The sequence below is a fragment of the Homarus americanus genome, unplaced genomic scaffold (genome assembly GCF_018991925.1).
Source record: "Homarus americanus isolate GMGI-L3 unplaced genomic scaffold, GMGI_Hamer_2.0 scaffold56009, whole genome shotgun sequence".
NCBI lineage: Eukaryota > Metazoa > Arthropoda > Malacostraca > Decapoda > Nephropidae > Homarus > Homarus americanus.
In genome coordinates this window covers 25,596-53,506 of record NW_024739542.1, presented here as the reverse complement: position 1 = coordinate 53,506, position 27,911 = coordinate 25,596, and the positions used below count along the sequence as shown (strand labels likewise).

The window sequence follows — 27,911 nt, the reverse complement described above, 5'->3', positions numbered from 1 at the left end:
TATGTATGATGAAGAAAGTCTTCTGGCAGTTGTGTGACCCCGAAAATAGGTTTGAACACATAATTTACACAGACCCTACACACTCCGCTTACACTCACATTCTACACACTATCACCCTCCCCTCTGCCGTGCACACCGCCATGTCATCATTCAAGTGGCTCCCTCCACACACCCTCACCTCTAACACATACAAATATCGACTCAAACTTACTCTCGAGCACGCACGCGCGCACACACCTACAAGAACATAAGAATGGAGGAAACTGTAGCGGGCCTATTGGCCCATACTGGGCAGTCCCATTTACACCCAACCCCTATTGCTCATATAGCCACCCAACCTATGTTTGAAGCTATCAAGCGTATTCGACTTAATGATGATATTTGGTAACTTGTTCCAATCATCCACTACTCTATTCCCAAGCCAGTGTTTACCTATCTAGGCCTAAATCTAAATTTGTCTCATTTAAAACCATCGTTACGAGTTCGCTCCTGGTTGGATAGTTATGTCCCCTTTGTTCAGCCCTGACTTCCATTTATACACCTCTATCATATCGCCCCTCACTCTACGTCTCTCGAGGGAGTGCAAATTAAGAGGCTTTAACCTGTCTCTGTACTCGAGGTTCCTAATGCCCGGAATTAGTCTTGTCATTCTCCTCTGAATTCTTTGCAAAGATTCCATATCCATTCTGTAATACGGTGACCAGGATTGAACTGTGTAATCCAAGTGAGGTCTCACAAGCGCAAGATATAGTTTCAGGATGACCTCTCTAGTCTTGTAACTAACATTCCTTTGTATGAACCCAAGTACTTTATCAAGAACATAAGAACATAAGGAGTCTGCAATAGGCCGGTTGGCCTGTGCATGGCAGCTCCTGTCAAGAGTTACTACCACTCTCTATCATCCATGAATCTATCCAGTCTCCTTTTGAAACTTTCCAACGTCCCAGCACTTATTACAAAGTTGCTAAGCTTGTTCCACTCGTCCACCACCCTATTTGTGAACCAGTTCCTTCCTATCTCCCTCCTAAACCTAAACTTATCGAACTTAAATCCGTTGCTCCGAGTCCTATCCTGCTCGGATATTATAAGAACTTTATCTATATCCTCTTTATTGATTCCTTTCACCCACTTAAATACTTCTATCATATCTCCCCGCACTCTTCGTCTTTCTAGGGAATGCAAGTTTGGTTTCTTTAACGTAACCTGATATGGAAGGTTTCTAAGTCTCGGAATCATTTTCGTCATTCTTCGCTGCATCGTCTCTAGTGAATTGATATCCATTCTATAATAAGGGCACCAGAACTGAACCGCATAATGGAGGTGCGGCCTGACTAGGGCAAGATATAGTTGCAATAAAACCTCCGCACTCTTATTACTTACACTTCTAGATATAAAACCCAATGCTCTGTTTGCCTTATTTCGAACATTAACGCACTGTTTTCTAGGTCGTAGATCCAGGCTTACAAGTACCCCTAGGTCTCTTTCACAAGTCGACTTCTCTAGGTTGATGTTGTTAAGGCTGTATATATTGCAGTATTTGTTCTTCCAATATTAAGTACGCTGCATAATATTAAACGTTTACTGAGTATATTCTTCTCTTTTCCTCATCTTCCCCATATAACAATATGCTAGACACTATATAAACCTACTGTTGTAAAGCGTGATACACACCTCTACCAGCGTTGTGTTCACGTCATAACATGTGGTGGTGATCACTTGAGCTCTGACATTTTACTGTTATCGAACACAATATAACAAACAATTGTGCATCATTTTATAACAATACAGTTTCATTTGATCACACCCGCTTGTTGGTCTGCTGTATAATGAAATATATAATGTCGAACTATGGCCCACAAATAATAACAATGTTAGAATAATAACACATCAAAGCTCTCATAACAGGGCAATGTGCCAACAAAATCCGTTTTAATCTAAAATAAATATCACGCGCAGCAATGGAATTAAAGGCAAAGATAAAAAGTGTAAATATTGTTTCTGTTTGGTTATTAAGAACATTTTAGCCAAATTTTTATATCACGTCAACACTAAAAACAGATTTACCTTCAATCTGGATTAATAATACAATAAACATGACAACTTGGACACGTGATGAAAAAATAGTTTCCATATTATCACTTCAGTGTTTTGTGATGAAACCGTCAAGATTAAATTTCATTACATGTCACGTTTAGCTTATAATGTATGACATAAGGACACACTTGGTACACACGGTGCAGTAGTGGGCGTGATGACAACAGTAGCAAGAGAGCAGCTCGGGGAGGGTCGCCCAGGTGAAGGACAAACTTTATAAGTTGGTAATTGGCAGACTTGGTGTGAACTTTGTCTTATAAGTTTAACGAAGTTCATTACTGCGGTAATTATAACGCGACGTGAAGCTTCCCTCAACAGCTACTCTTATACTCTTAAAACTTTAAATACATTGGAATTCGTCGGGTGTTTTGCAGGTTTCCAGGTACATTGTAAGTTGTGTTCTTGATTCGATTACCTACTGTTTTTATCGAAGAAACTTGTTCGGAATAATTAATAGCTGTAAAGAACTATGGATCATTTTGCATGTGAAAGTGGTCAGGAGGAACCACGGGCAGAGCTTACATCTGCAACAGAAAAGCACTAAGGCCAAATCTCTAAGAAGATGGGACGGATAGAGAACTCAAGACAATGTCGCTGGCAAAGGCATAGTGATGTCTCCTCCAATCGTCACTCCAAGGCATCAACATGTCTCATTATTTGGTGTTTCACTCACGAATAAGAAAATGGAGACTGGTCATCAGTGAATCACAAAGGCTAACAACGAAATCTAAGGTCAATTACCTGACTAGCTATCTTGCCAGCCTGCCGTGAGTACGATTGTCTACATTTATAACTAATAGCTCACGAGCAGTTTCTCTACATTAACTGTTATGTAAAATGGCAGTTGGTTCACGACCAGCTGTGTACCCAGACCTTCTTGGTGAGTCACCGCCCTTGTTGATTCAAGCTTCACCCTTTGTCCTAACTATGTCAACAATACAAAAATTTTCTTTAAAGTATCACACATATTTTGCTAGCGCGGGACAAGAGAGGCTGCAGGTAACGAGAGGTGGAGTCTACACTCGCCTTGTCAACTGCGGAGTTAAATTTTTCTTGCGAAGACGGATGTGTAAACACAGGAGCTGTAGACCTGATGGTACGTTGAGGACGTTCTTATTGTTCTCTGGTCTCACCTGCCTGGAGTATATGATGAGTAAACTCTCTTTTTCTTCCTCAATATGAAGGCTTGTGTGGTACAATACAGAAGATTGTAAATATAAAGACTTGTCGTCTCAACGTGGTAATTGTTGCCTGAAGAATTGTGCCGAACGTGTTTTGGGGATAAAACTTGCGAATACTTAATTTCGTTTCCTAAACAAACGCTTGAAAACATATGTGATCTGCTGGAAGATATAACGCCCCTCTGGCTTAACTACCTGCATAACGATAATAGATCTTATTGCTTTAAGATTTATTAGAGCAATATGTCCGCCACTTTTACGATAATATGAGATGAATTAACACAAAGGACTCAAAAGGAGCACACTTTTCTTTGCAAAATATTGAACAATAATATTTATTACAGTTAAGCTATATCTAAATTCGAAAATTATCCATAGTTTGTCCTGAGTTGGGATGCAAACGTTGATAGAAAAACAAAACGCAACAAACTGCTACAAGATGGTCTTAGTACGTCAGCTCGAGATGGTTTCAGGTCATCACCGGAGGTCAGCTACCTGACCTAGCTTGGAGAAGGACGTGCCCCAAAGTGCTCGTGTTAGTGACCATAGGAAATGGCCGCCATGGATCGTTGTGTTGTGGGGGAAGAGGGGCGGTGTGTGAGGAAGGGCGACCCACTGGCCACTCTTGTTAAGTCAGCTGGAGCAGTTGAGGAGAGAGAGAGAGAGATGTTCTAAAGGCGGAGAACGAAGCCCTCAGGACTGAACTCCTTCAGGTAGGAGTCCTGCCCAGCAGGACACCTGCGAAGGAGGAGCAGGCGTGGAGAGTGGTTGTTTCCAAGGGGAATAGGGTCAGACTCAGGAAAGCTGACCAGGGTGTAGAGTGCAGTAACCCCTACCAAGTGTTGGAAGAAGCTGGCGAGGAAGAGAAGAGGCAGAACGGCGTGTTGCCAGAAGAGAAAAGGGCAGTTGTTCAAACCCTGCCCAGTGATAAGGTCGTGGTAGTTTGGGACAGCCAGGTGAGGTTCTTAGATAGGACTTTTTGTGCAAGAGATAGGAAATGTAGGATTAGTGTGTGTTTTCCTGGGGCTGGGATAGGGCGTGTAGCTGAGAGGATAGATAGGGTTTTGTCAGGGGAGGGTACCAAGCCAGTAGTGTGTCTTAGTGTCGGAGGTAACGACATTGGAAAGGTTAGGAGTGAGGAACTTTTCAAGAGGTATAGGGAGGCGCTAGCGAAGGTTAGAGATAGGGGAGGGATCCCGATAGTATGTGGTGTCTTGTCTAGAAGAGGAGTTGGCGGTGAATGGCTGTCCAGATTAATCAGATTAATCATAAATAAATGTAAAAAAAAAGCATCCATAACTCATTAAGTCCACACCCTAATAACTTTCATCTCGGTAATTTAATAAACATCAAACAAGACAAGTGACAACTGAGGAAGGAAACAAGACACTAAACTGTCCTCTGAGTATGTCACTCTCCTTCAGCTGGTTTAGAACAAGTACCGTGAAGATACGTGGACATGTGTTGTATGTGTTATATGTAGCCAGGAGCACTAAGACCACAGTATCTTATTTATATATATATATATATATATATATATATATATATATATATATATATATATATATATATATATATATATATATATATATATATATATGTGTGTGTGTGTGTGTGTGTGTGTGTGTGTGTGTGTCACTGGCAGACAGACCTTAATATGTCAGGCGGGCAGCCACACTCCCAGCCTTTGTGTGTAGGGCGATATCTTGATACCTGTGATGAGAGAATATTAATGGTGCTTGGAATAGCAGAGAGGCGAGGGAGGGAAGACGCGAAGAGACACAGAAACAGATTCAGAAAGTGATCATTCCACCCTGTGTGGTAGGTGTTCCGCATGTTGTTGCTACTGACAGTAAAATTCCTTTTCCTGTCACCAGCGTCAGTGTATTTTTCAATTTACCTTTAATCACACAGGCAAGCCCCTTGACCTTGAACGAAATAATAAAAGCACTTAAATCTGAATTTAAATCGAGTGTAAGTGTGTGTAAAGGAAGGGTATAATAAAATATCCTGTTCACGTGAATTTGAGTAAGACTGAGTTCTGTTTGTGTTTATTTAGCTGCTTGTTTTCTTTATACAACGTCGATGATAAAAAAAATAGTTATTATCCTTGTCAAACTGTTGTTTATACATCAATAATTGTGACTATATTTCAGTAGGTATAAACAGATCAGGAAATCTCTCTCTCTCTCTCTCTCTCTCTCTCTCTCTCTCTCGTCCCATTCTTCAGGGCCATCATCACTCAAGCAACATGATGCATGTTGTGTTGACAAACTAAACAATCTCGAGAGTGTGCCTTGACTCCTGACAATGGTCGGACACATTCATTTTGAAAATAAAGTAACTTATTTTTCTGAGTATAGAATATGTATTATTATTTATTTCTTTTAATCTCTCAAAGCTGTCATGTAGTGAAGTGACATATTATGCAACTGGAGTCATATGTTTTGAGTAATATACTCACAGCTTTGACAATACAACCATTACAGCGTTGGAGTACCAAGTCATTATTTAGGATGGAACAACGAAGCTCTTTGATCACCATACTACAATAACCCAGAATAAGTTTATTGAATGGCCAAAGGCTGTTTTGCTCTATGACTCCAATGAGGAAGAGATAAACACGTCAAGTGAAAATTAATACTCAGTTGTAATGGATACTGTTTATCAGTGATGTAACTGGAATACTGTACGACTGTCAAAAATCATAAGTCATTAATTAACACATAGGATTAACACATGAGAGAAATGTATCTATCATAATGTTTACCAGTTGATGTCTATTGTATTATCTAACTTAGAATGTATGTACTGTAGTCAAAGTTATTGAATCGTGAGATATATTTTAGAACATCAACAAACTCGACAAACCATAAATCCTCTCTCTCTCTCTCTCTCTCTCTCTCTCTCTCTCTCTCTAAAACTTTCATTGATTGTGTCTACTTCTCCTCCTTCTTTACGTGTTCCCCTCCTACTCTCCACTTCCTCAAACACTCAACTTCCAGGAACTCAGCCACAAGCCTCGGGAAGTACCGTGAGTTAGGTGGACTATACTGCATTGCGGACTTGTTGAGATGCTTTGAAGGTTATAAAATTCTGTTTAATGACACAACCACACACACACACACACACACACACATACTACCACATGAGCACATATGCATACACATTTAGACAAACACACACGTAATACATATTCGTTTGCAAAATTACGCACACATACACAGACGAACGGACTCGCACATGCACATACACACAAAAGGGTGCATGTAGGCAAACATGCACACGCGCGCACACACACACACACAATAGTGACCTCACTGAGTGAGGACGTGTCTCCTGGCGCTCCGCAGCAGCCAAAGTCATCACGTCGACCTGTAGCTAATTTAAGGGAGTTCAGTATTTTTACGGGAAGACAGTGCGTATTTTCAAGGTGTCAGTGACTGTGAGTGCTAGACTTGTGAATATGTGCGTCCCAGTGCCACGATATCGTCGCACCGACCTGTTTCGGCTGAAATCTGGTGCTGGCTATCCTCCTCCCCACACCATCACTCTACTAAAGGCGCTGAGAATCTTTCACAACCGCGGCTGCAGACGGGGTCGCCGCATTTCCAGACGAATCCCTATCATCACACCGAGCAAGCATAAAAAAGTCAAGCCAGTGCCTGAAACAGTGTGCTCGCTATGAAGTGCCGCGACTATGGTACAGCCGACCATCCCTATTGCTATCCAATGTTACATCTCTATGCAACAAGGTGGAGGAGGTCAGTGTCACAGTGAAGTCAGTTGGTGCAGGTATTGTGGCGATTACCGAGGCGTGGCAAATTGTTCCTGGACTGAAGTGATCACGTTAGACGATGTGCAGAACAAGTGTGATAATTACCTGGACACTATCACCAAAGCCTACCACCACTTCTTTCCAGCCAAGACACTGAGGATCCACCCCGATGATGGCCCGTGGATTACACCCCGTATCAAAAGACTAATTGAGCAGCGCAACAAGGCATACTACACTAACAACCGCCTGTACATAATTCTACGTAACCAGTATCAAGAAGTCTTATTATCCCAGGAAAGTGCACGGCCTCAAGTAGGTCGGCATCGGTCAGTGGTAATCCAAGGTAAAATATCTCTGTGGTCTGAACCGTCAGTCACCCACACTTCCTTTCATCTCCCATTTACCTAATGAGGAGGCAGCTGAGATAATTAATAACCACTTTGCTACCATATGTCATACCCTACCCAGTCTTGACCTCACTCTCCTCCCAGCTTACTTACCTTTCCCTTCCCCCCTCCCACTGTTCAACCATTTAAAATTGCCAACAAACTCCTGAAATTTAAATCCAAACGCTCCACTACCCCAATTGACCTCCCAATCAAAATTTACAAGGAGTTTGCAGCCGAACTTGCCACCCCCCTCTGTTCCATTATTAATGCATCCCTCAGACAAAGCAAATGCCCTAATGAATGGAAAACCGCATTTGTCACAGTCCCCTAACGACCTCAGGCCAGTTGCCATTACCCCCATACGCAGTCTACTCTGTGAAGACTTTGCTTTTTGAGTGGGCATTTGCTAGAATTTATCAGTCAATTGATCCACAGCAATTTGACAATATGAGGACCTCCTCTACATCACACTGCTTAGATTAGTTTCCTGGAGATTTCCTGCACAAAAACCTGCAGAAACGTAAGACATCACTGGCCGTTGCCCTTGTTGACTTCAGGAAGGCTTTTGACCTTGTTGATCACTGCACTGTTATCAACAAGCCCATTGCACTAGGGCTGCCCACCAACCTGGTCTCATGGCTCACTGATTTCTTGAGTGCACGTCGTCAGGCAGTGAGGTACCAGGGTTCACATTCCAACACCTCACCTACAGGGTTCCCCAGGGGACCAAGATGGGTCCACTGTGCTTCCTGATCTTGATCAATTATACACTCTATCGGACACCCCTCACAGGTGGAAGTACGTGGATGACTGCACTGTGGGGGTTACAGTGGACAACACCTCACCGGACTACTAATCGCTACAAAGCACCCTGGACAGGCTACAGGCATGGACTATGGAGAACAAGGTCACCATCAACCACACCAAAACCACAGTCATGCACATCAATACCGCCACCACTCCAGTGCAAGCTCCAGCAGTCACAGTGGGTGCCCATCCTCTCCAGTTAGTGCAGTCTGCCAAACTCCTGGGTGTTACCATAGACCACAAACTGGACTGGAAGGCCCATGTTAACAACACTATCAAGGCAGCCTCGTACCGACTCTACATGCTACGACGACTTAGGTCACTTGGGACACCCACGCCAGAGCTGAGGACTATCTACAACGCCTTTATTCTCCCCAAACTAACGTATGCGTCACCAGCCTGGTCGTCTTCTCTCAACTCCACCCAACAACGTCGGCTAGAGAAGGTACAGAAAAGGGCCTGCAGAATCATGCTCGGCGCAGACTACTCCGGCTACATCAACGCTCTCTCCACCCTGGAAATGCCATCCCTCAGTGACCTCCACCACCAAGCACTAGCAAGGTTTGGCAGTGGACTACTGCACCATCCTCGTCATCGCCACCTCCTGCCACCGGCAGTCCCCCGCCCACCCCGTGCAGTCCGCCACTACAACAAAATTCAGCCCATAAGAGCCCGCACAGATAGATATAAGAATAGCACCATCCCATCTATTGTTAAAATAATAAACAACTCCTTATTTATGTACTGTACAGCCCTGTAAATGTATTCAACGCCACCGGCTGCAACTCTATTAATAAACCTTTTATTATTATTATTATTATTATTATTATTATTATTATTATTATTATTATTATTATTATACACTCTTGCGCATTTGCCACGCACGCACACACGCACGCACACACACACACACACACACACACACACACACACTCTCTCTCTCTCTCTTCTCACACTTACTATAGTTATTTTGAAAGAGATAGTGACAAGATGGGACAAGAGAGAGTGAAAAGGAAGGAAGAGAGTGAAAAGGAAGGGAGAGAGAGTGAAAAGGAAGGGAGAGAGAGTGAAAAGGAAGGGAGAGAGAGTGAAAAGGAAGAGAGAGAGTGAAAAGGAAGAGAGAGAGAGAGTCATTATCCTTCTGTCCTCTAGTGTACCTCATCTCTGGGGGCTTCTAACTGGCCATGTTAATTATTTGCGTAACACAGAAATACTGTAACAGAATAGTCAGCCTTATTTCACTCCCTGGTGAACATACAGGACACAGCTGGACATGATTCCCTCAACAAAGAATAAACATAAAAATTGTGGCGAGAGACAATGGATGATGATTTCCGCCGCGAGATACAGTGAACCCCGAGACGCTACACCATTGTGATGGGCGTGATGATGGTCCAGTGTTATGGATCGTTTGTTCATTTTGAAAATAATTATGACGGCATTTTAGTGCTATGGCGGTAGTTACAATTATTTATTTGTAAATCTAGTTGTATATTAAGAAAATGCTTTAAAAGACGGGAGACATAAAGCTTCTAATTGACCAAGTGAATCCTGGTTACGTGAAGGTGAATAAGGATCGTTTGACGTCATCAGTTTATATTAAACTCTGATTTGTCCATATAGCTTACCATGTAATTCACTCATGTTTCACTGGGTAACTCATCGTGTGCTTACTCTAGAACTGTGGCCTCGTGAGACGTGTCTTTATTGTCAGATGTGATTCGTGAGGGCGAGTAGACATTTAGTTATGAATCATTTGGATCATGTGATTCGTGAGGGCGAGTAGGCATTTAGTTATGAATCATTTGGATCATCTTAAAGTCTTACCCAGAGTGTAATGTTGGGAATACAAGAAGTTGACCCAATCCGAGCTACTTAAATGTTAGCATTTTGCCTTTACTTGGTACATAAGGCGGCGGAACAAGAGTGTCTCCGTCATGAAGGTGTTCAATAAATGAACCGTAACGTCAGAGAGGGAGACGCCCTACTCCAGTGTTCACCGCCTCGCTCCTCGTCCAAATTAATTACTTGTGCATGTCAGCAACACAGCGGCCCCGCAGGTACAGCAGGCCATCACAACTGGTTGTTCAAAGTTTCTGCAGAGTCCCTAATGGCTTGCAGAGTTATGAGGACGGATACCCAGCGGCATGTTGCCCACTAAACAAATCATACATACATACATACATACATACATACATACAGTTCATACCTGTACATACATTATTTTCTTGATCATTGCAACAGTCAATAAACAAATCTATTTTCCTCCACATGCACAACATCTACCAACAATATAAAGTAATTCATTATAAAACACAACAACCATCTGTGGTCGATTCATGAATACATTTATTTTACAAGTCTCACCTTTTTTGGTTTATGTCCTTAAGATAACACTGGCTTTGTCTCCGGGGGTCAACAACCCTATATCATGAAAGACTGACATATTGTTAGTTTTACAGATATGGTGGAATAGTCTGTGGGCCACAAGGCAACCCGCTGCCGTTGTCTGAGTGAAAGTTTCGCGTGATGGTCCTCTAATGTCTGCACAACTTTAATAAAAAAAAAATTCGGGCAGCCAGTGCCTGCTGGAGCAATATAATATATGAGATAACGTATGAAGCCTCTGGAGGTCACCCCTGGCACTCCTTATTGACCCCCTGGTACTCCTGACCCCTTGACACTCTGACCCCCCGACACTCAAGACCCCCTGATACTCCTACACCCTGGGACTCCTGACCCCCTGGTACTCCTGACCCCCTTATACTCCTGACCCCCTAGTACTACTGACCCCCAGGTACTTCTGACTCCCTGACACTCTCGACCCCCTGACACTTCTGCCCCCTGGTACTCCTGACCCCTTGACACTCTGACCCCCGACACTCAAGACCCCCTGATTCCACACCCTGGGACTCCTGACCCCTGGTACTCCTGACCCCTCCTTTATACTCCTGACCCTAGTACTACTGACCCCTGGTACTTCTGACTCCTGACACTCTCGACCCCTGACACTTCTGCCCCCTGGTACTCCTGACCCCCTTGACACTCCATTCTGACCCCATGGTACTCCTGGCCCTTGTACTCCTGACCCCCTGATATTCCTGACCCTTTATGAAATTGTCTTATTCCTAACATCAAGCAACAAAGAGAAGATAAAACATTAAAAAATGAAAATATTTGATCAGTGTGAAAACAAATTTTGCTTCGCCTTGCGTGAAAAATGCCTCAAACACCGAAGGTTAGTTATTTATGGAACTTGGATGACAAGCTCAATGTTGACCAAGAAAAATAATGGATTTCTTTTAAAGACTGTGGATCAGAGGTCGTGGTAGCAGCTGGAGGTCATTTAAGTGTCAGGAGGATGAAGTTTCAAAATTTGACAGGTACGATGGGTGCTTAGCATCTACCCAACCTGCCATGTTTCTTTATAAGTGGTCGACCTCCTAAATTTCATTATAATTGGGGAACGTATGTTTTGAACGTAATGCAACGCAACGCAATACATCACAAGAGAGAGAGAGAGAGAGAGAGAGAGAGAGAGAGAGAGAGAGAGAGAGAGAGAGGTGTGTGTGTGTGTACAAAAATTGGCAGATGTTGACAACAAACAATTATAACTCTTAATACACAAACTAGAATGTCAAGGACCATTGATTTAGGTGGTAGAGGTAATTCATCAATAAGGTAGACATACAATATGAGACATAACAATGAGAACAGACAGTTAATGTAGCTGTTAACCGTAAAATAAATTATATTAATTTTGGTGAACACAGATCAAAGTTTAAGCTCTTAACTGAGAGTCAAACACTTTGCCCTTTGGTATTATCTAAACAACAGGTAAGTTGCATTTTTGAGGACATCAGGAGCTGGTTTAACATGCGCGTGGTGAACCGAGAACTCATACATTTGTTATGAAGAAAATAACCAAAGGCTATTAAAAAAATGTTGTTGAAATTGCACATATTGAATAGAGGTTTAAGCAAGGATTTCTGATCTAACTTTAGATAATGAGAGTCAAACGAGTCAAAGCTCAAGATCACTTGATATTGTCTACAACAGGTGGTTGTGTATGATGTCTTGGATCACCTCAATATGTACAAAAGTTCGTGGTTGAGGAATGGGTAAATACAGTACACTCAAATATCGTGAATAAGCAAACGCTAATGCTATTATAAATACATTGGTTTGTTGATTGAATAAAAAAAAACAATTATAAATCATATACCTGTACACATTAATCAGCTGATGAGATATATGAAGGATTAGGACGCGTGGCTGCCTACAGCAACACAATCACGAGGGATCAACACACAAGTGAGGTAACTTGGGACGTGACGAGAGTTAATGTGTTACTGTATACTAACAAGAGAGGAAGGAGCACACTGCGTCTCTCTCAGTTCTGTTTAACTCATCCTCATTCAAGCTACTTCATTCACGTAATTTATCTTATATCCTTCTGTTTCATACAACCCTTTTTCTCTTCACAGTATATATATTTTTTGGGTGTATTTATTATTAATTTATTAGTGTCATCTCCGCCCCTTCTGTGTTTTCCTTTGCAGTTGAATTCCCCTTTCATATTCCTCACCTCTCCCCTTCCAGTGTTTCTACATTCTATTTTATCGTCGTGCTTCCCTCACATGCTCCCTGTTTATTTACCGACTCTCGTCAGTTATCACTTATATTCCAGTGTTTCTCGTCCAGCAGAGCAAGATGTATTCAACGGAGAGGGTCAGTGCCACACTAGACCACTTGATCGTGTATGGATATATCTTCACCCACGGCCGCATATTGACGCACATATGCACTAACACTCATATTTGCTTCCATCAATTTTCCAGATAGATTTTGATAAAGGCTGCATATACTACGGTAAATAGCCAGCTACCTTTTAATTATCTAATTTCTTGATCGCGTCTTCGCAAGTCTAACACTGCATTTACATTTATCTCAAATTATAGCGCTGTCTCTGTCTCTTTCTTTCGCTGAGCACTTACATATTATTGTTTTATAATTCTTCCTCTTTTTAATTCTTCTTTTGTTTCATATATTTTTGTTTCATATACAGAACTTTTCCCCAAACATTTCATGTTTCACCTCCGTCATCCAGGCCGTTGTTCCCCACAACAATTTTTATCTGCTTCAATGTTCCTCTTTTTCCCGAACTCGACAGGTGCCAGTTTTTCATTCAAATGTTTACATTATAATTTTAAGTCTCATTACTTTCCTATATTATCTCTGTCCTTACTTCTTATTACCTGGCCTGGTGAGAGCACCACCTCGTGCCCTGGACTGGCAAGAAGGCCACCTGATGTCCTGGCCTGATAAGGACATTACCTCGTGTCTTGACCTGTTAAGGACGACACCTCGTGTCTTGGTCTCTTAAGAAGGACACTTCGTGTCTTGACCTGATAAGAAGGACATCTCGTGTCTTGGCCTGATAAGGACATCTCGTGTCTTGGTCTAGTAAGGAGGACACCTCGTGTCCTGGCCTGGTAAGGCGGCCACTTGCCCCAACTTGGCGGTGGTGGTAAGTGCCGTGCCAGACTTGTGACAGGCAGCAGCTACTCTCAGTAACTTCGTTGTCAGCCACCACCACTTACAGTCTTCACCACACTCAACACTTTTCTCAACAACTCGCTGACGTCACGAGGAGACTTTAATTACTCGCCAAATTCTGCTGACGCAAAGTCTTAAAATTTGGTACGTGAGCTGACTGTCAATTTACTGATTACACGCCACCGACTCCTTGCACCCAGACGTTTTTAGCAGATTGTGAAGCTTTTATAGTGCAACTTGGAGTTTTACTAGATTATTTAAATATTATATGTTGTAATTAAGTTTTTAAATATTTTCAATCATACACTGTCAATATGTAAATAAACATATAAATAAATAAGATTTGTGGTGAGAAAGTATGTGGTGGAAACTCACGTTTTTCTGTTTTATCTTCTCCTACAGTGGGATTTCAGCGTTATGATTTAGAGGAACTGTTCTTCCCGCAGACACAGTAGACTAACACACACTGTTCCTCCTCCCTCAGGTTCAGCTGCGGGGTTCCAGAGGTTCCGCGTGACGCCCGAGAGTGTGGAGGTGATGGAGGGCGCTGATGTGTTCCTCCGGTGTGTGGTGGAGAACCAGCAGGGCAAGGCGCAGTGGACCAAGGACGGCTTCGCTCTAGGTCAGTATCAAGTCTCTCTTTCATCTGAATTATCGGTATACATTCTGACTTGTTTAACTTATTGACTGGTTATGGGAATGTATCCATTTGACACTAATCGGAAGTATTTCAAAAACAAAACTAAGTGTGACAACAGATATTTCTTTTCTTAACTATTAACTTTACATCATCGCCGTCCCATTATTTATAACCTTATACTTTCTACGCCCTCCCTGTTAACATGTTCTTTAACCACATCAAACAACAACATTACTTAAGGTCTTCGTAAACTGTACTCATTAGATCCATATACTCTAATTCCTTAAACGAAATTGTAATTGTATTATTCTCAAAATGAAACAAATTGCTATTACAGATTCTACCTAAGCAATACAGCCTGCCTTTCTGATATGGTTCAAACCTATCAAGTTAAAAATGCCACACAACATAAACACGAACAAGGTACAGGTCACAAACCCCCCCATTCACCTCCCTGCATAAACTCAGCGCCAACACACAAACATTACAGTGAACAATTACCGTCTCTTCAAGCGGAATCATTACCAAGACCTTTACAGCCCTGTCCTCCCACCAGTCAATCTTATCTCTCTCTCTCTTTTGATAATAATTAATAATCCTTTCTCGTTGCCCAAAATATCTCAAAGGTCTCCGGAAAGCTGGCATTATATTCTACAGAGTTTATTGACTTGATTTTGTTCTCTTCATCCTGTGTCTGGTCGCTCCTCACCCATATCCTACTACCTGTCACCTCAATAGGGTTTTGTTCTTGTAGTGTCCTTGTAGTGTTATCTTTTCGCCTTCACCCACCTGAATTATTGGGAAGGTCATATTCACTATTTTCCCGTTAACTATGAGGAGTTCGCTAAGGTTCTGTTAACATATAAATAATATCCCCATGTTATTAATGAAAGGTCTGTCAATAATCACATCAAATATCATCCTAATCTCCTTCATCATTCATCCACTCTTCTCCCTCCAGACTGCCTATAAATCAATACACTCAACTCAGATCTCAACGCCATCACATATGAGGGAAATGTTAACCTTGTAACATTTACTACTTTTTAAAGCTCAGGGACCAATCATCTCTCACGCGCAAAAAAAAATATAATTCCCAACCTCTCATTTTTACTAGCATGTTCATATCTCTTTTCCTTACCAATCGTCTCTTCTAAACAAAAATAAACTTATTTATTCTTTGGAACAACACCTAACCTAACCTAAGAAAAAGCAATAAATTAGTCTTCTCTTCTTAATCATTCACTCTTTAAGAAAATGTTAATCTGTTTAATACGACAGATTAATCGTACAGCTAAAGACATCCCAACGAAAATACAGTCAGAAGCCACAGTACTTATTAATGCCGCGGCTCTCACTTCTGGCTTCTCTCCCATTCATACAGTATTAAGCAAGCTGTGTGTCTCCTACCTTACTCTACTTTTATTTTAAGGATCATATGTACAAGATATTCCATTGTTTTTCTTAAATACACTGTAGAGCCACCACACGCACACGCACACACACACACACACACACACACACACACACACACACACACACACACACACACACACACACACACACGCACACACACACACACACACACACACACACACACACACACACACACATCTTCCTCTCTCATCTTTAATTCATTGCACCTCGCGACACGAGTGCTCTCTCTCTCTCTCACTCTCCCTGCACACGTCTTCCCTCCATGTATCTTGCAGTCACCACACACTCGACATTCACTTGCCTTAACGAAAATATTCTTCAGCAAGAAGTATTACATCAAACTTAGACAATATCATCACCACTGCTAGCATTAACACACCACCATGACTGCCACTGTAACACCACCATGACTGCCACTGTAATACCACAATGACTGCCACTGCAACACCAACATGACTGCCACTGTAACACCACCAACTGCACGTAACGACCCACTGTAACACCACAATGACTGCCACAACACCACCATGACTGCCACTGCAACACCACCACTGCAACACCACCATGACTGCAACACCACCATGACTGCCACTGCAACACCACCATACTGACACCACCATGACTATGACTGCCACTGCAACACCACCTCCCACTGCAACACCACCATGACTGCCACTGCAACACCACCATGACTGCCATTGCAACACCACCATGACTGCCACTGTAACACCACCATGACTGCCACTGCAACACCACCGTGACTGCCACTGCAACACCACCATGACTGCCACTGCAACACAACCATGACTGCCACTGCAACACCACCATGACTGCCATTGCAACACCACTACGACTGCCACTGCAACACCACCATGACTGCCACTGCAACACCACAACCCTGATGGTCGATACAGTACCTCCCCTCCACCACCATTCACTCACCAGTGTTCCACTGTAACTGTCTCGACAAAACCTACAACCGCTTTAATGGATTCCGCCCCTCCGTCGCCGCTGGCTCTCTCTCCCTCCTGTACCACAAATAGGAAAGTAAGAAAGAAAAAATTATATAAGAATAGTTGTGTTTTCTCCCCCGACCAACTGGGGCCGGGCCTCTGGGAAATTTGTCATTGGTGTTGTAAGCGACGTGGTTAAGAGTATTATCCCCGGGGTGGTTGTGGTGCTTCCTAAAGAGTGTCTCTCATGTCGTCAACTATGATGCCACTAAGATATGAGTTTTATATAACATACACAGTGTAGTCCCCGTGTACATAACAGTGTGTACCTAACGTTGACGGCGGTGTAACTACAAATAGTCTCGTTATATTTTCCAACGTACAGAATTTATATAGTATGATAGTGAAAATAATTCGTTTATATGCAAATAAATCACTGTAGGTGCGCGTGATCCATTACCAACGTTCGAACCATTAATTCGCTAAGTGAAGGATGGAGGTGTTAGCCTGAGATACTGAATGACTTATTTGATGATATAACTTCCATCCTGTTTTAGGCTTTGTGAGTATCTAATTTGTGTTTGTACCAGCAATATAGAAGAAGCTGTGAGCCCACCAGCCACACCGAGGAAATAAAATCAAGGAATTTGAAAAACAAAAATACAAAACAAAAATACGATCATTTACCAGTAATGGAAGTTTGTTGTGTTTCTATGAACATCCGAAAGTTGGTATAAAAATTAAATATTTTCCAACAGACAGAACACATATCATGAGGCAGTGATACTCAACCAGTTTAGTGCCATTCATAACCTCTTGAAGATAACTATATCTACAAGTACCTCACGCCTATTAAAATATCAGTAGGGAATAACCATATGAGTGAGCAAATAAGATAATATCCATGTAGCCCACTTTATCCACATTATCCGCTTTATCCACTTTGTCCACTACACACACTTTCACTCTTCTTCTCTTATAACTCCTCTACTTCTCTTTCCTTACTATCCAGTCTCTCAATGTGTTAGGTTCCTTGGTTCAGAAAACTCCGCTGGTCTTGGTGTAGATTGCAAGTTATAAACGTGGATCAGCGGCGCGCCTTCCAGATAATAATTGGACCTGAACTTTATGGTAATGCATAAGGAGGCTGTCCAATCAGAAAGCGAAAAATCCTGGAATAGTAGAAAAGCCTATTTACGACTGGTTGGGTCTACGCTGCTGTCTATGGAGGACTACCCTAGAGGTTACTACTACTACTTGACGTACTTCACCAACATTGGCTTGTGATGGTTTTATGTTCATCTGATATGGAACCCTTGAACCTGATATCATCATCCCCACAACACGTATACAACAAATTCACCCAATACCAATTAAATGTTATTCCCTCTGTATGGTATCTGGTCCTCTCAGCCTAGATTCAATTAAAGCCCCGGGACCTGATGGCATCCCCCTTTCTCATCGCAAAAAATAAAAAATAAATGCATTCGAACTTGTTCCTGTCCTCTCTAAGGCTTTGAACATCCTTACCCCTTTAATAGTGCTCCCTCATCTTGGAAATTAATCAAGTCCAAACCCGTACCCCAAAAGAGGTAATCTATCGTTTACCTCCAACTATCGTTCCATAGCACTCATCTCGATTAACGATCACTTCTTCAACATAATTAAGAAGTCTTTATGGATCTACCGTCCTCAGTTTGTGATATCTGTATGATTCCTTGTCCAAATGACATATCAAAATTTTTAATAACTTACGCAATGCTAATTACTTGCCACCTAAGGTTTTTCAAGGTCACTTTTTGGTGTTTATGTGTTATTCTGGACGTACTTACATAGTTAGACACATTAAATTTCAATTCTGAGAGATTTTGTTCAAAGTCTCAATGCATGTACTCCTGCACATGCTGATTTATGATGGCATGTCTTATAAAGTCTTCAGTATTCCTAAACTGAGAAAGTATTTGTGTTTCCTTCTGTTTTCCGACAAATGCTAATAGTTCTTTATGAAATCATTCTAAGGTTTTTTTTCCAGACGATGGTGATGCTGAAGATTAGATCAAATTAAATTTCCAGCTCGTTGTGGATACTTTCAGGTTGTCAAAGGCGGCCTGCAAGTTTGAGTGACATTTTTAACTGCAAGTTTTGGTTTATTAGTTCAACTCTCGTTAACTAACGGGTAAACGAAGCCAAATCTTGTAATGTTGTTTCCTTATGAACACAAGAGGAAGTTTTGTCTTTCCATGAAAGTGGAAAAATCACAGTAAGCGCGAGGCAGTTCTCTTATATTTTGTTTTTCTATTTACTTATGCAGATTATCATTTATTTTGTACGTCTTATCATCCAATGACATTATTATCGCGAGGTTGCTAATTTTTCCTAAGATGTTCCTAGTACTATTTCTACTTCACTTATATTAGATTATTGCATTATACTCGATTGTAAATCAACCATCTTTAAAAGACATAACCCTTATGTTAAAACAGTAGCATACCATTCGAATTTAATTTAAATCCGCTCTTTTGCTGTGAGAGAATCTAAAACCCTTGTAACAGCCCGTAAACAACTGGGGAGACGTCAGGCCTAAAGTGGTGAACGCTCTCGGGACACAAGGAAAAACAAGTTACTGAATAGAAACAGACATACCCAGTAATAAATTATATCCAATTAACTCGTGAGATTGTTAGTTGTAACTAGTTATTGAAGTTGACGTCGAGGAAGAGGTTGGGGCCATAGATATTTGTAACATGTCAGCGTCAGGTGAATGCATAAGGATTTTGTCTCAGTCGTCGATGATGTATACATACAAGACTAAAAGTGGTGCTGGGACGACATCTAGCCCATTATATATTCCTGGCGAAGCTAACCAGAAGAGAGAGACATGGACACAGTTTTACACTCATACCACAAAATGAACATCAACAATAAACCTCCCCAAACTGACCGTAATTTTAGCTCATCGTAATGTACTTAATTATACTGAAACTTTTCCAGTTTTAAACTCAGAACAATTGCAAATTTGCCACGGGAATAAAGCCGAGGCCCGACACATTACTCTTTGTACCAGTGATTTAATAACTCGGCTATTTTTCCCTAACAATGATATTAAACTGGAGGTGTGGTTATAACACCCAATAATGATATGTAAACACGAATTCGTTTACAATACAGTATCAGGCTTTACTTTCCGCCATTTCTGACAATATTGTCCAACAAACTCTCTGGTAAATAAAATTTTGGCACATTTATTGTCTTCCTCGAGTATATGTTGATGAGACTACACATGACAAATTAGAATTTGTGTGAAGGAAACCATGAAAATTGCTATTAACTCGACCAACCATAAGTTCCAAACTTCTCTTTAGATTAAGAATGAAACAAAACTTGGAACGAGAAAAGTCAGTGTTGGAAAATTTTAAACTTATTATTGTTACCTGAAATTAGACTTCATGCGAAATTATCCAAGTTCGGTTTAAGGATATATAAAGGAGTGAAATCATAATTATCGATATTATTTTTTCTTTCTCACAGAATTTAATTCAAAACTAACGGTGACATTACTAACTCTAAAAACAAAATAGCATTGACGTTGAAAGTTACTTTTGGGGAATATTTGTTAATCTTTTATGTTTCTTTTGTGCAAAATGGTAGTTAAGAATATTACAATGTGTAAACTTGTATAGAAGACTTCAGGATATTTTTATTATACCTAAAGTAGAGATTCAGTTTTAGCTCGCCTGTTCTCGAAGAAAACGAGCGCTGTTTTTACCGCCCTGGGTCCATGTTGTCGTTTTCCAGGTAAGTTTTTACGTTAAGCATCATTATCACAAACAGACGTCCGCTCCAGGTATTCTTCTTATGTGTTTCTGTCAATTGTATCTGAGCCTTAACCTGGTACTTGTAAATTATGAACGACGTGTAATAGTTTTTCTTAAAAAAGTAAATTTAGTTTGCGACAGATTCGTTGATAGCAAATCACATCACGGAATGTATTGTGTAGCGTTTGATCATACGGCTGCTACCAGGTTTCGTAAATTTTCTAAGTACGAAAACACACACACACACACACACACACACACACACACACACACACACAGACACACACACAGAACGAGTAATATAAAACCATGTTAAAAAGATAGCTCAGTATTCACTATTCAGTGTATTTCCCCAGAAATACGTCCACAAAGAATAAAGGCGTACCAGTTGTGTGTGTGTGTGTGTGTGGCGACGAACACACCAACACTCAACATTGGCTCACGGCTGTTTGGAAAAACCAGGTTATGACCACACGTGAAGTACCAACACAAACTTTACTCATTCTCGTCTTGGAGGGGCGGCTGTTCCCTACTTCACGTGAGTCTGAACTAATTATAACAAGAAACAGTGGCCGATTAACAGAGTATAAAGTAATGTTCCACAGTAAATGGGTTTTCCTAAGTTCAAAGATAATTTCGCCAGTGTTCTACCGAGGAGCGCAGTTCAGGAGTGTTTCCTTGGCTGAGATATAGTGGCTAAATCTTACTAAACTTCAAATGATTAAGAACTCTTGATACGAATAGTTAATCTCTGAACGGAATAATGTCTCTTGTATAAAAACAAACTTGCATTCATGTTTTTTTTTTCAACACTGTCAAATCTAATAATTCTAGGTTCTATCACGAGTTTATGATAGGTTGAATTACAGAGAGAGAGAATGCGAGCGTGAGCGTGCCAATAAACTTTAATTCCTTCTTTCAAAATATGGATAATACACCTAAGAAAGGCATTAATGTCCTCAGCAAACTATCCAGGTTTTACAATGTCTGGCCACGCACCACTAAGAGGGTGTGGGGAAGATAAGTGCCAAGACATTATGAGAAGCTGCACCATAAAAGCAAGGTCAGGGTTTATGGTGCCGATGCCGGAGTGCCAGGAGGAGTGCAAGACCAGCGTGTAATAGTAATAGGAGAAGGAACAGAGCCAGGGTGAAAGAGTGCCAGGAAGAGGAGGAAGGAAGAGCCAGGGTGAAAGAGTGCCAGGAAGAAAAGGAGGGTAGAGTCAGGGTGAAAAACATACTATGAGAAGGAGCAGAGTGTCAGGAAAAGAAGACAGAAATGGGGGAAAACTAAGGGGGTGAAAAACTGGAGCAACATTAGAACCAGGATGTAAGCAGGAGAGTCAGGAAAGGTGGAGTGGAAAGGTTGGAGAGCCTTAAGAAAGAACATCCAGACGCCATGTGAGTGAGTGTGTTGGGGAGAGTATAGGTGAACCATCAGGGTAGAAAGACGGAGTGTAGGGAGCTAAGAAACTACCAGGAAGAACCAGAGACTGAAATGAACCACATACTTAAGGGGGGAAAAGGTATAGATCACTTTAAGTAAGTTACTATAATCCGTAAGGTGAAACAAAAAAAAGGAAATGAAGACGAGATGTAGACGATGATAAACGGGATATTATGGTACCAAACGGGGAGTTGGATTCCTGTCATGAAATTAATTATACAGAAAAGGTTCCATCATCTTGAGCGTAAGGTAAAATAATTTATTGATATAGTATAAGGCAAAGAAGGAAGAGAAAGACTAATTTTGAACTGGGAATCAACGAGGAACAGTTAATAGAAAATTAATTACGAGAAAGGATCGGGAAGAGATTCATTGGAACATGGTAATAAGAAAAAACAAGGAAGCGACTTACTGGATGATGTAGAGAAGTCAAAAAGGAAGAGACGACTTGCAGAGCGTTCAAGGATAGGAAAAAGGTGGGAGACAGTTTGTAGAAAAGTTCTGATGCAGGAAGGTGAAGAGGAAATGGGTCTCAGGAAATTACCTCGCAGAAGATGAAGAATGGTTCGCTCGAAGAAACACTGGGGGATTAAGACGGGAAGTGATGTGTATGGAGGAAGAGTAATACAGGAAAGAGATCGGAAAAAAATATTGACAGAAGAAAGAAATCGTAAACGTTTGTAGAAACATTTAGTCAAGAAAAGAGGGATAGTTCGCAAACTGTTGTATAAAAGATGGAAAATATTTTGTTGGTGGTGTACAAAAGTGGAGGAACGGAGAGTAGGTGGGAAACTAACCTATGAAGACAATTAAAGGCTGGATATAAGAGGCTGACTTAGAAAGAAGTAGGCAGTTGATAGCGTGATAATGAGTAACCCAATAACATCCCAAGTGTCTTGGTTGATTTACCTTCAATTCTAGTAAAAACAAAATGAATGAAAACAAATAATGAAATATTCTTATTAAGTTAAACAAAAATAAACTCAAGTGTAACTAATACTAAAGGTCGTTCAAAATGTGCAATATTATTTTAGTGTCTTAAATATTACTTACGTGAGATACAAGAATATATTTCAGAGTCATCCGTTAGTGATATTGGACACTGTACAGTATATTACTACACAGCCACGTTACACTTCAACAGCCTTCGAAGGAACTGGTTTGCTACATATCATACAAAACAAACTAAGCCTCCCTGATGGTTTCCCCGCTCCACTAACTTAACAGGAAACTAACTTTTTAAGAACAACCAAATATTTTAACGATATTTTTTTTTCGTTAGTGTCATTGTTACACCTCAATAAGTTACACCTCTTGGCTCATTCCCCGCTCAAAAAAAAAATGTTCCGTCTGTTCTCAAAGATTCTGACAACAGTAATTTTCTCAGTGTCATTAATCTCCCTTTGGTGTAAGTCTCCCCAGGCTCCTGATCTTCCACCAGGGATCCCATATACCGTGTACCTCCTCATCGTCGCATTGATCTGGCCCCTTGACACCCCCCTACAAGAGACCAGACTAGCTTGGGTACTTCTCTTTGAACTCTTTTCTCCTGTGGCTTCATCCTGGTCGATACATTTTAAGTACCCCGAGTATGATCCGTATTTCTGTTAAAGGAGTGTAAAACAAAAGTGTATTAAATGCCCCGACCTAAATCACAGAATTACAATTACCTGTAACTATAACTTATGTCAAAGGGATGTAAATGTCCGGCCATTTACTGATCGTCCTTCTTTGATATTATTGTTTTTATCTTTAGTATTCTGTAAACAGTAAATAATTTACTCCTGTTTGTGAAGTTTTAGACGGCTAATTGTAAACTTAGAGCTGGAGCATGAACAGTCAGTAAAGATATAAATCTCCTTAGAACTTTTAAGATTGAACCGTAAGACTATATTTATACCTTTTGACATAACGTGGGACAATAGTACTTCTCTACGGTGTGTTATTCATACGAGAGGTCAACCTTCTTAGGAGGATTATAGAGTTAAAACAAATATACCAACCTCCTCCCTTCTCTCTCTCTCCTCCCCCACACATCCGTTCACCCATTGCCAGTGACTCCTTAATTTTCCTCTGCAATTGTTTCCTGCCTTTCCTATTGAACCATTATTACTTAACTTATGATTTGATTTGTGAGTCAATATACACACACGTCTCAACAACGTGACACTTCATCAATCACTGTTTTCAACACTTAAGTTTTTATTCTATCGAGAAGAGTAAACTCATTTCATAAAAAGTCAATTACGATTTGGTAATTCATGTCCACTTCATTAAATAAATGAAAGTGAACATAACACTTTTTGTGGTTAAACTTTTCTGGCACTCATTAACACCACCGGCATCTGTATCCCTGAAGTATCACACAATGCGACCTGATGTACTGTATAATTTCTTTTCATGAGCTAAAATCCTGACTTCAGACTACAATAACACAGAAAACTTGTACTTTCTTATAAAAAAGGGACAATAAAGCGCTTGGGACTGAAACTATTACCGAGCTACGTGGAATTTCAGACACTTTAGATGCTAAGGGAGGGCTTGGCTAACCACAAACTCAGGAAGACCGAGAGTGGCGACTGCAATAGTTGGGTAAGTGATGGGGAAGTGCGAGGTCGTGAAGAAGTTTAGAGAATGGTAGAGCAAATCCTGGAGTGGGTGAGTGTTCGAGGAAGTGTTGGGGGTAAAACCTGAGGTGTATTAGGTTGTGAAAGGCAGTGTTGTGTCAGTACCTGAGATGAAGGAGAATGTAGGAGGAAGTGACGAACATAGAAGTAACGGAGGAGGAATTAATTAACGGTAAGTAGAGAAGCGTTGAATGAACCAAACCAAGAGAACGTAGAGGTGGTAGGTTAACTGCTCGGTAATGGACATGAAACTAACGAGAGGGCAACGAGGACACTATACTCTAAGATCTATGTTCCCTGTATTTGGTTTTTGCATTACTCATTCTGTATCTCATCCCAACGAACAGATCTAAGTTAAAGTTGACTTTGATCTGAATAATTTGGTTGAATCCAGTCACCAATGGACTTCAACATACATTCGTCCACACACTTGATATATTGTCAACGTTCGTCTCTGGATTCGCCTCGCCCTCAGAGATCCTGCTGCTTGTGAACCTGTGGCAGTTAATATTGTTGCAGTGGACGACTCCCAGGGCTCTGCCACTCCCAAGATCGATGCTCGCTGATGTTGACTGGTGTTTGATCTCGGAATCTCCACCACAAACCAACCTCAGAGAGCTATGTCTTTGAGGGGTTTGGAATAGGAGACTAACGTTTGTTGTGGATATTGTAGAACTTGCGATTGCGTGATTCTCATGATTTAAGCGGGTTTCATTTTCAATGCTTTCCTTATGTTCGATAAGTTTCAGCTGCTGCAATTGTAGAAAGCACGTTTCTGACCATCCTTCCAGTGACAAAGAGACTGTTGATACTAGATGTATAGACCACGGATGCAAATACTATTCCTAAAAGAAGTCAAGGTAAAAAGTTTAGTGGAGCGAGGTCGTCAGTTGGACACACACTAAACACTGTTCAATTTCAAAACAAAGAGTTACATCTGATGGGTTTCTGAAAGGTACCTTGATGTGTTTAATGCCGTGATAATGAAAAAAAAATCTCTAATTTTAAGTGCAAGATTTAACATAAGATGACGGGAGCCTCATACAAGTTGTGTGGGAGTGATGAAGGTCTACCACACAGTCTTGGCCTCTTGTCACCAAACTATCAAGTGAAGAAGGTCACTCTCACTTGTCTTCCTTCGGTCAATACCACTGGCCAATACTCCCCGTCGGTACCTCATAACCGTCCCTATACGCCAATACATCGCGAACCTTTTACGAACCATGAACACGAATGGAGATGGGAATTACCCCCTGATGTCACACTTCACCACATTGATGTCACTTTCTTCACACTTCCTCGCTAAAAGATTCTTATTCATTAAGTGTTGTTGTTTCTGCTCTCTGCCTCTATGTATCATGGCAGCAAAATCACCTGAGGTCACGATTTCGTTGATGTTGATTTTAGTCGTTCACGCAACATTGGACAATTTCCTCGTGTTACTAATCAGCGCCACCTTACGTGACTTACGACATGATGCTAACTCGTGCTTCCGTCTGATGAGTGTTTCTCATCTTGAGCTGTGGCACTCATTCTCTCAGGGCCTCTGTGCGAGCGGTGAGGGTGACTAGGGTAGTGCACGAGGAGTGAGGGTGAATGTTGAGCCACTGAAAATGAATAGGAATCAACTCGCCTTGAAGAACGTGCTGGTTGAGGTTACAACCGATGACGTCTTTTTACTCTTCTTCAAAATGAATACTGATCCAGAATATACGAGACATTTATTTTAACTTACTTTCCAATTTCAGTCAATCGTATCAATCATAGCAACAGTTGGGTTAGTTGGTCGACTTTTCTATTAAAATTACACTTCGTTGTGAAAAGGTGAACACGATTACTTACAACTGGATGGCTTTCTGTATATATCATCTTTATTGTTGCCATATATCCAGATTACATGTTTAGACAATTTGGGTGGGTGAGCGGGGAGGGGGGGGGGGGGGGGGAGCGGGGGGTGTATAATACAGGAGCACCAGGAAGTAACTGAGGGTTGGTGATGGTCCTCGAGACTTCAACAAACCTCATAATTGGATTGGTGAGATTAGCTTTCATCTCTGTGATGTTCACCTCCCAGTCAACTTGCACAAGTTCACCTAAACTTGATGCTGGATTAGATTACCGTCTTAGTTTCCTATGTCCAAAACGCTGTGTTTATCCAGACTGGTGTTGTGTTTGAGCTGTTATAAGGAACACACAGATATAATGAATCCTCATTCTTATCGATTTACAAAAAAAAAAATTATCAATTATTAATATTTTCAGTGCAATAACTGTACCCAGAAATATACTTCTCACACTTACCACGGACTACACGATATGTTACTGGTTATTTATAGTTATCTAAAAAAATATCTTGTCGATTACTTCCACAGCAGTTAACAAAACCGATGAATTTTGCTGACAGCAACAGGATGTATGTGTGTGTGTGTGTGTGTGTGTGTGTGTGTGTGTGTGTGTAGATATATATATATATATATATATATATATATATATATATATATATATATATATATATATATATATATATATATATATATATATATATATATATATATATATTAGTTTTCTTTGCAAAATCGGTTATTTTGTGAAATAACTTATAAACAGACAACCTAAACTAACCTAACCTTGTGGTTAGGTTAAGTGAGAGGTTAGGTTAAGATGGCTCGTGTAGATTGATACATAGTTAAGTGGTCCTGTTCTTTTTTGTTTAACTTTGGTTAGCCTGTTTGTAAGTTATTTTGCAAAATTACCAGTATGCATACCGGGAATTTTTCAAAATAAGCGATTTCGCAAAAAAAAAGAAAAGTTACATATATATACATAATGTGTAAATGTGTGTACATGCGCATTCATGCTATTCCTGTGTGCTGGGGTGTATACACGCGTTTTATATTTATGAACTTTAAAATCTCGTTGAATGGCCAAAAACGCTCGCCATGTTTCATGAAGTGAATAAATGTCCAGTAAATATTTCAGTCATGAAAACAAACTAGAGAAAATCTTTGTAGAAAGCTCTTTACTGGCCAACCCCAACAAGGCTAAAGTTACTCAAAAACAACTGTGAATAAAGATAATCACTAAGTGTTACAGGTTACTATAAACGCTTAGCACAATAATAACATAGCATGTGTTGTATACAACCAGATCATTACATCAGTGTAAAAACAACACAGCAATAAAAA

General features: G+C 40.8%; 1 protein-coding gene across 1 annotated transcript in view; it reads left to right on the top strand.

Annotated features, from left to right (window-relative positions):
- The window catches only part of LOC121874835 (nephrin-like), a 127,316-nt gene that overhangs the window by 84,982 nt on the left and 14,423 nt on the right, over window positions 1–27,911 (top strand). Inside the window, exon 3 of the mRNA XM_042379120.1 lies at window positions 14,293–14,430. Coding sequence (XP_042235054.1) covers window positions 14,293–14,430 — 138 coding nt within the window. The remainder of the gene's footprint in view (window positions 1–14,292; window positions 14,431–27,911) is intronic.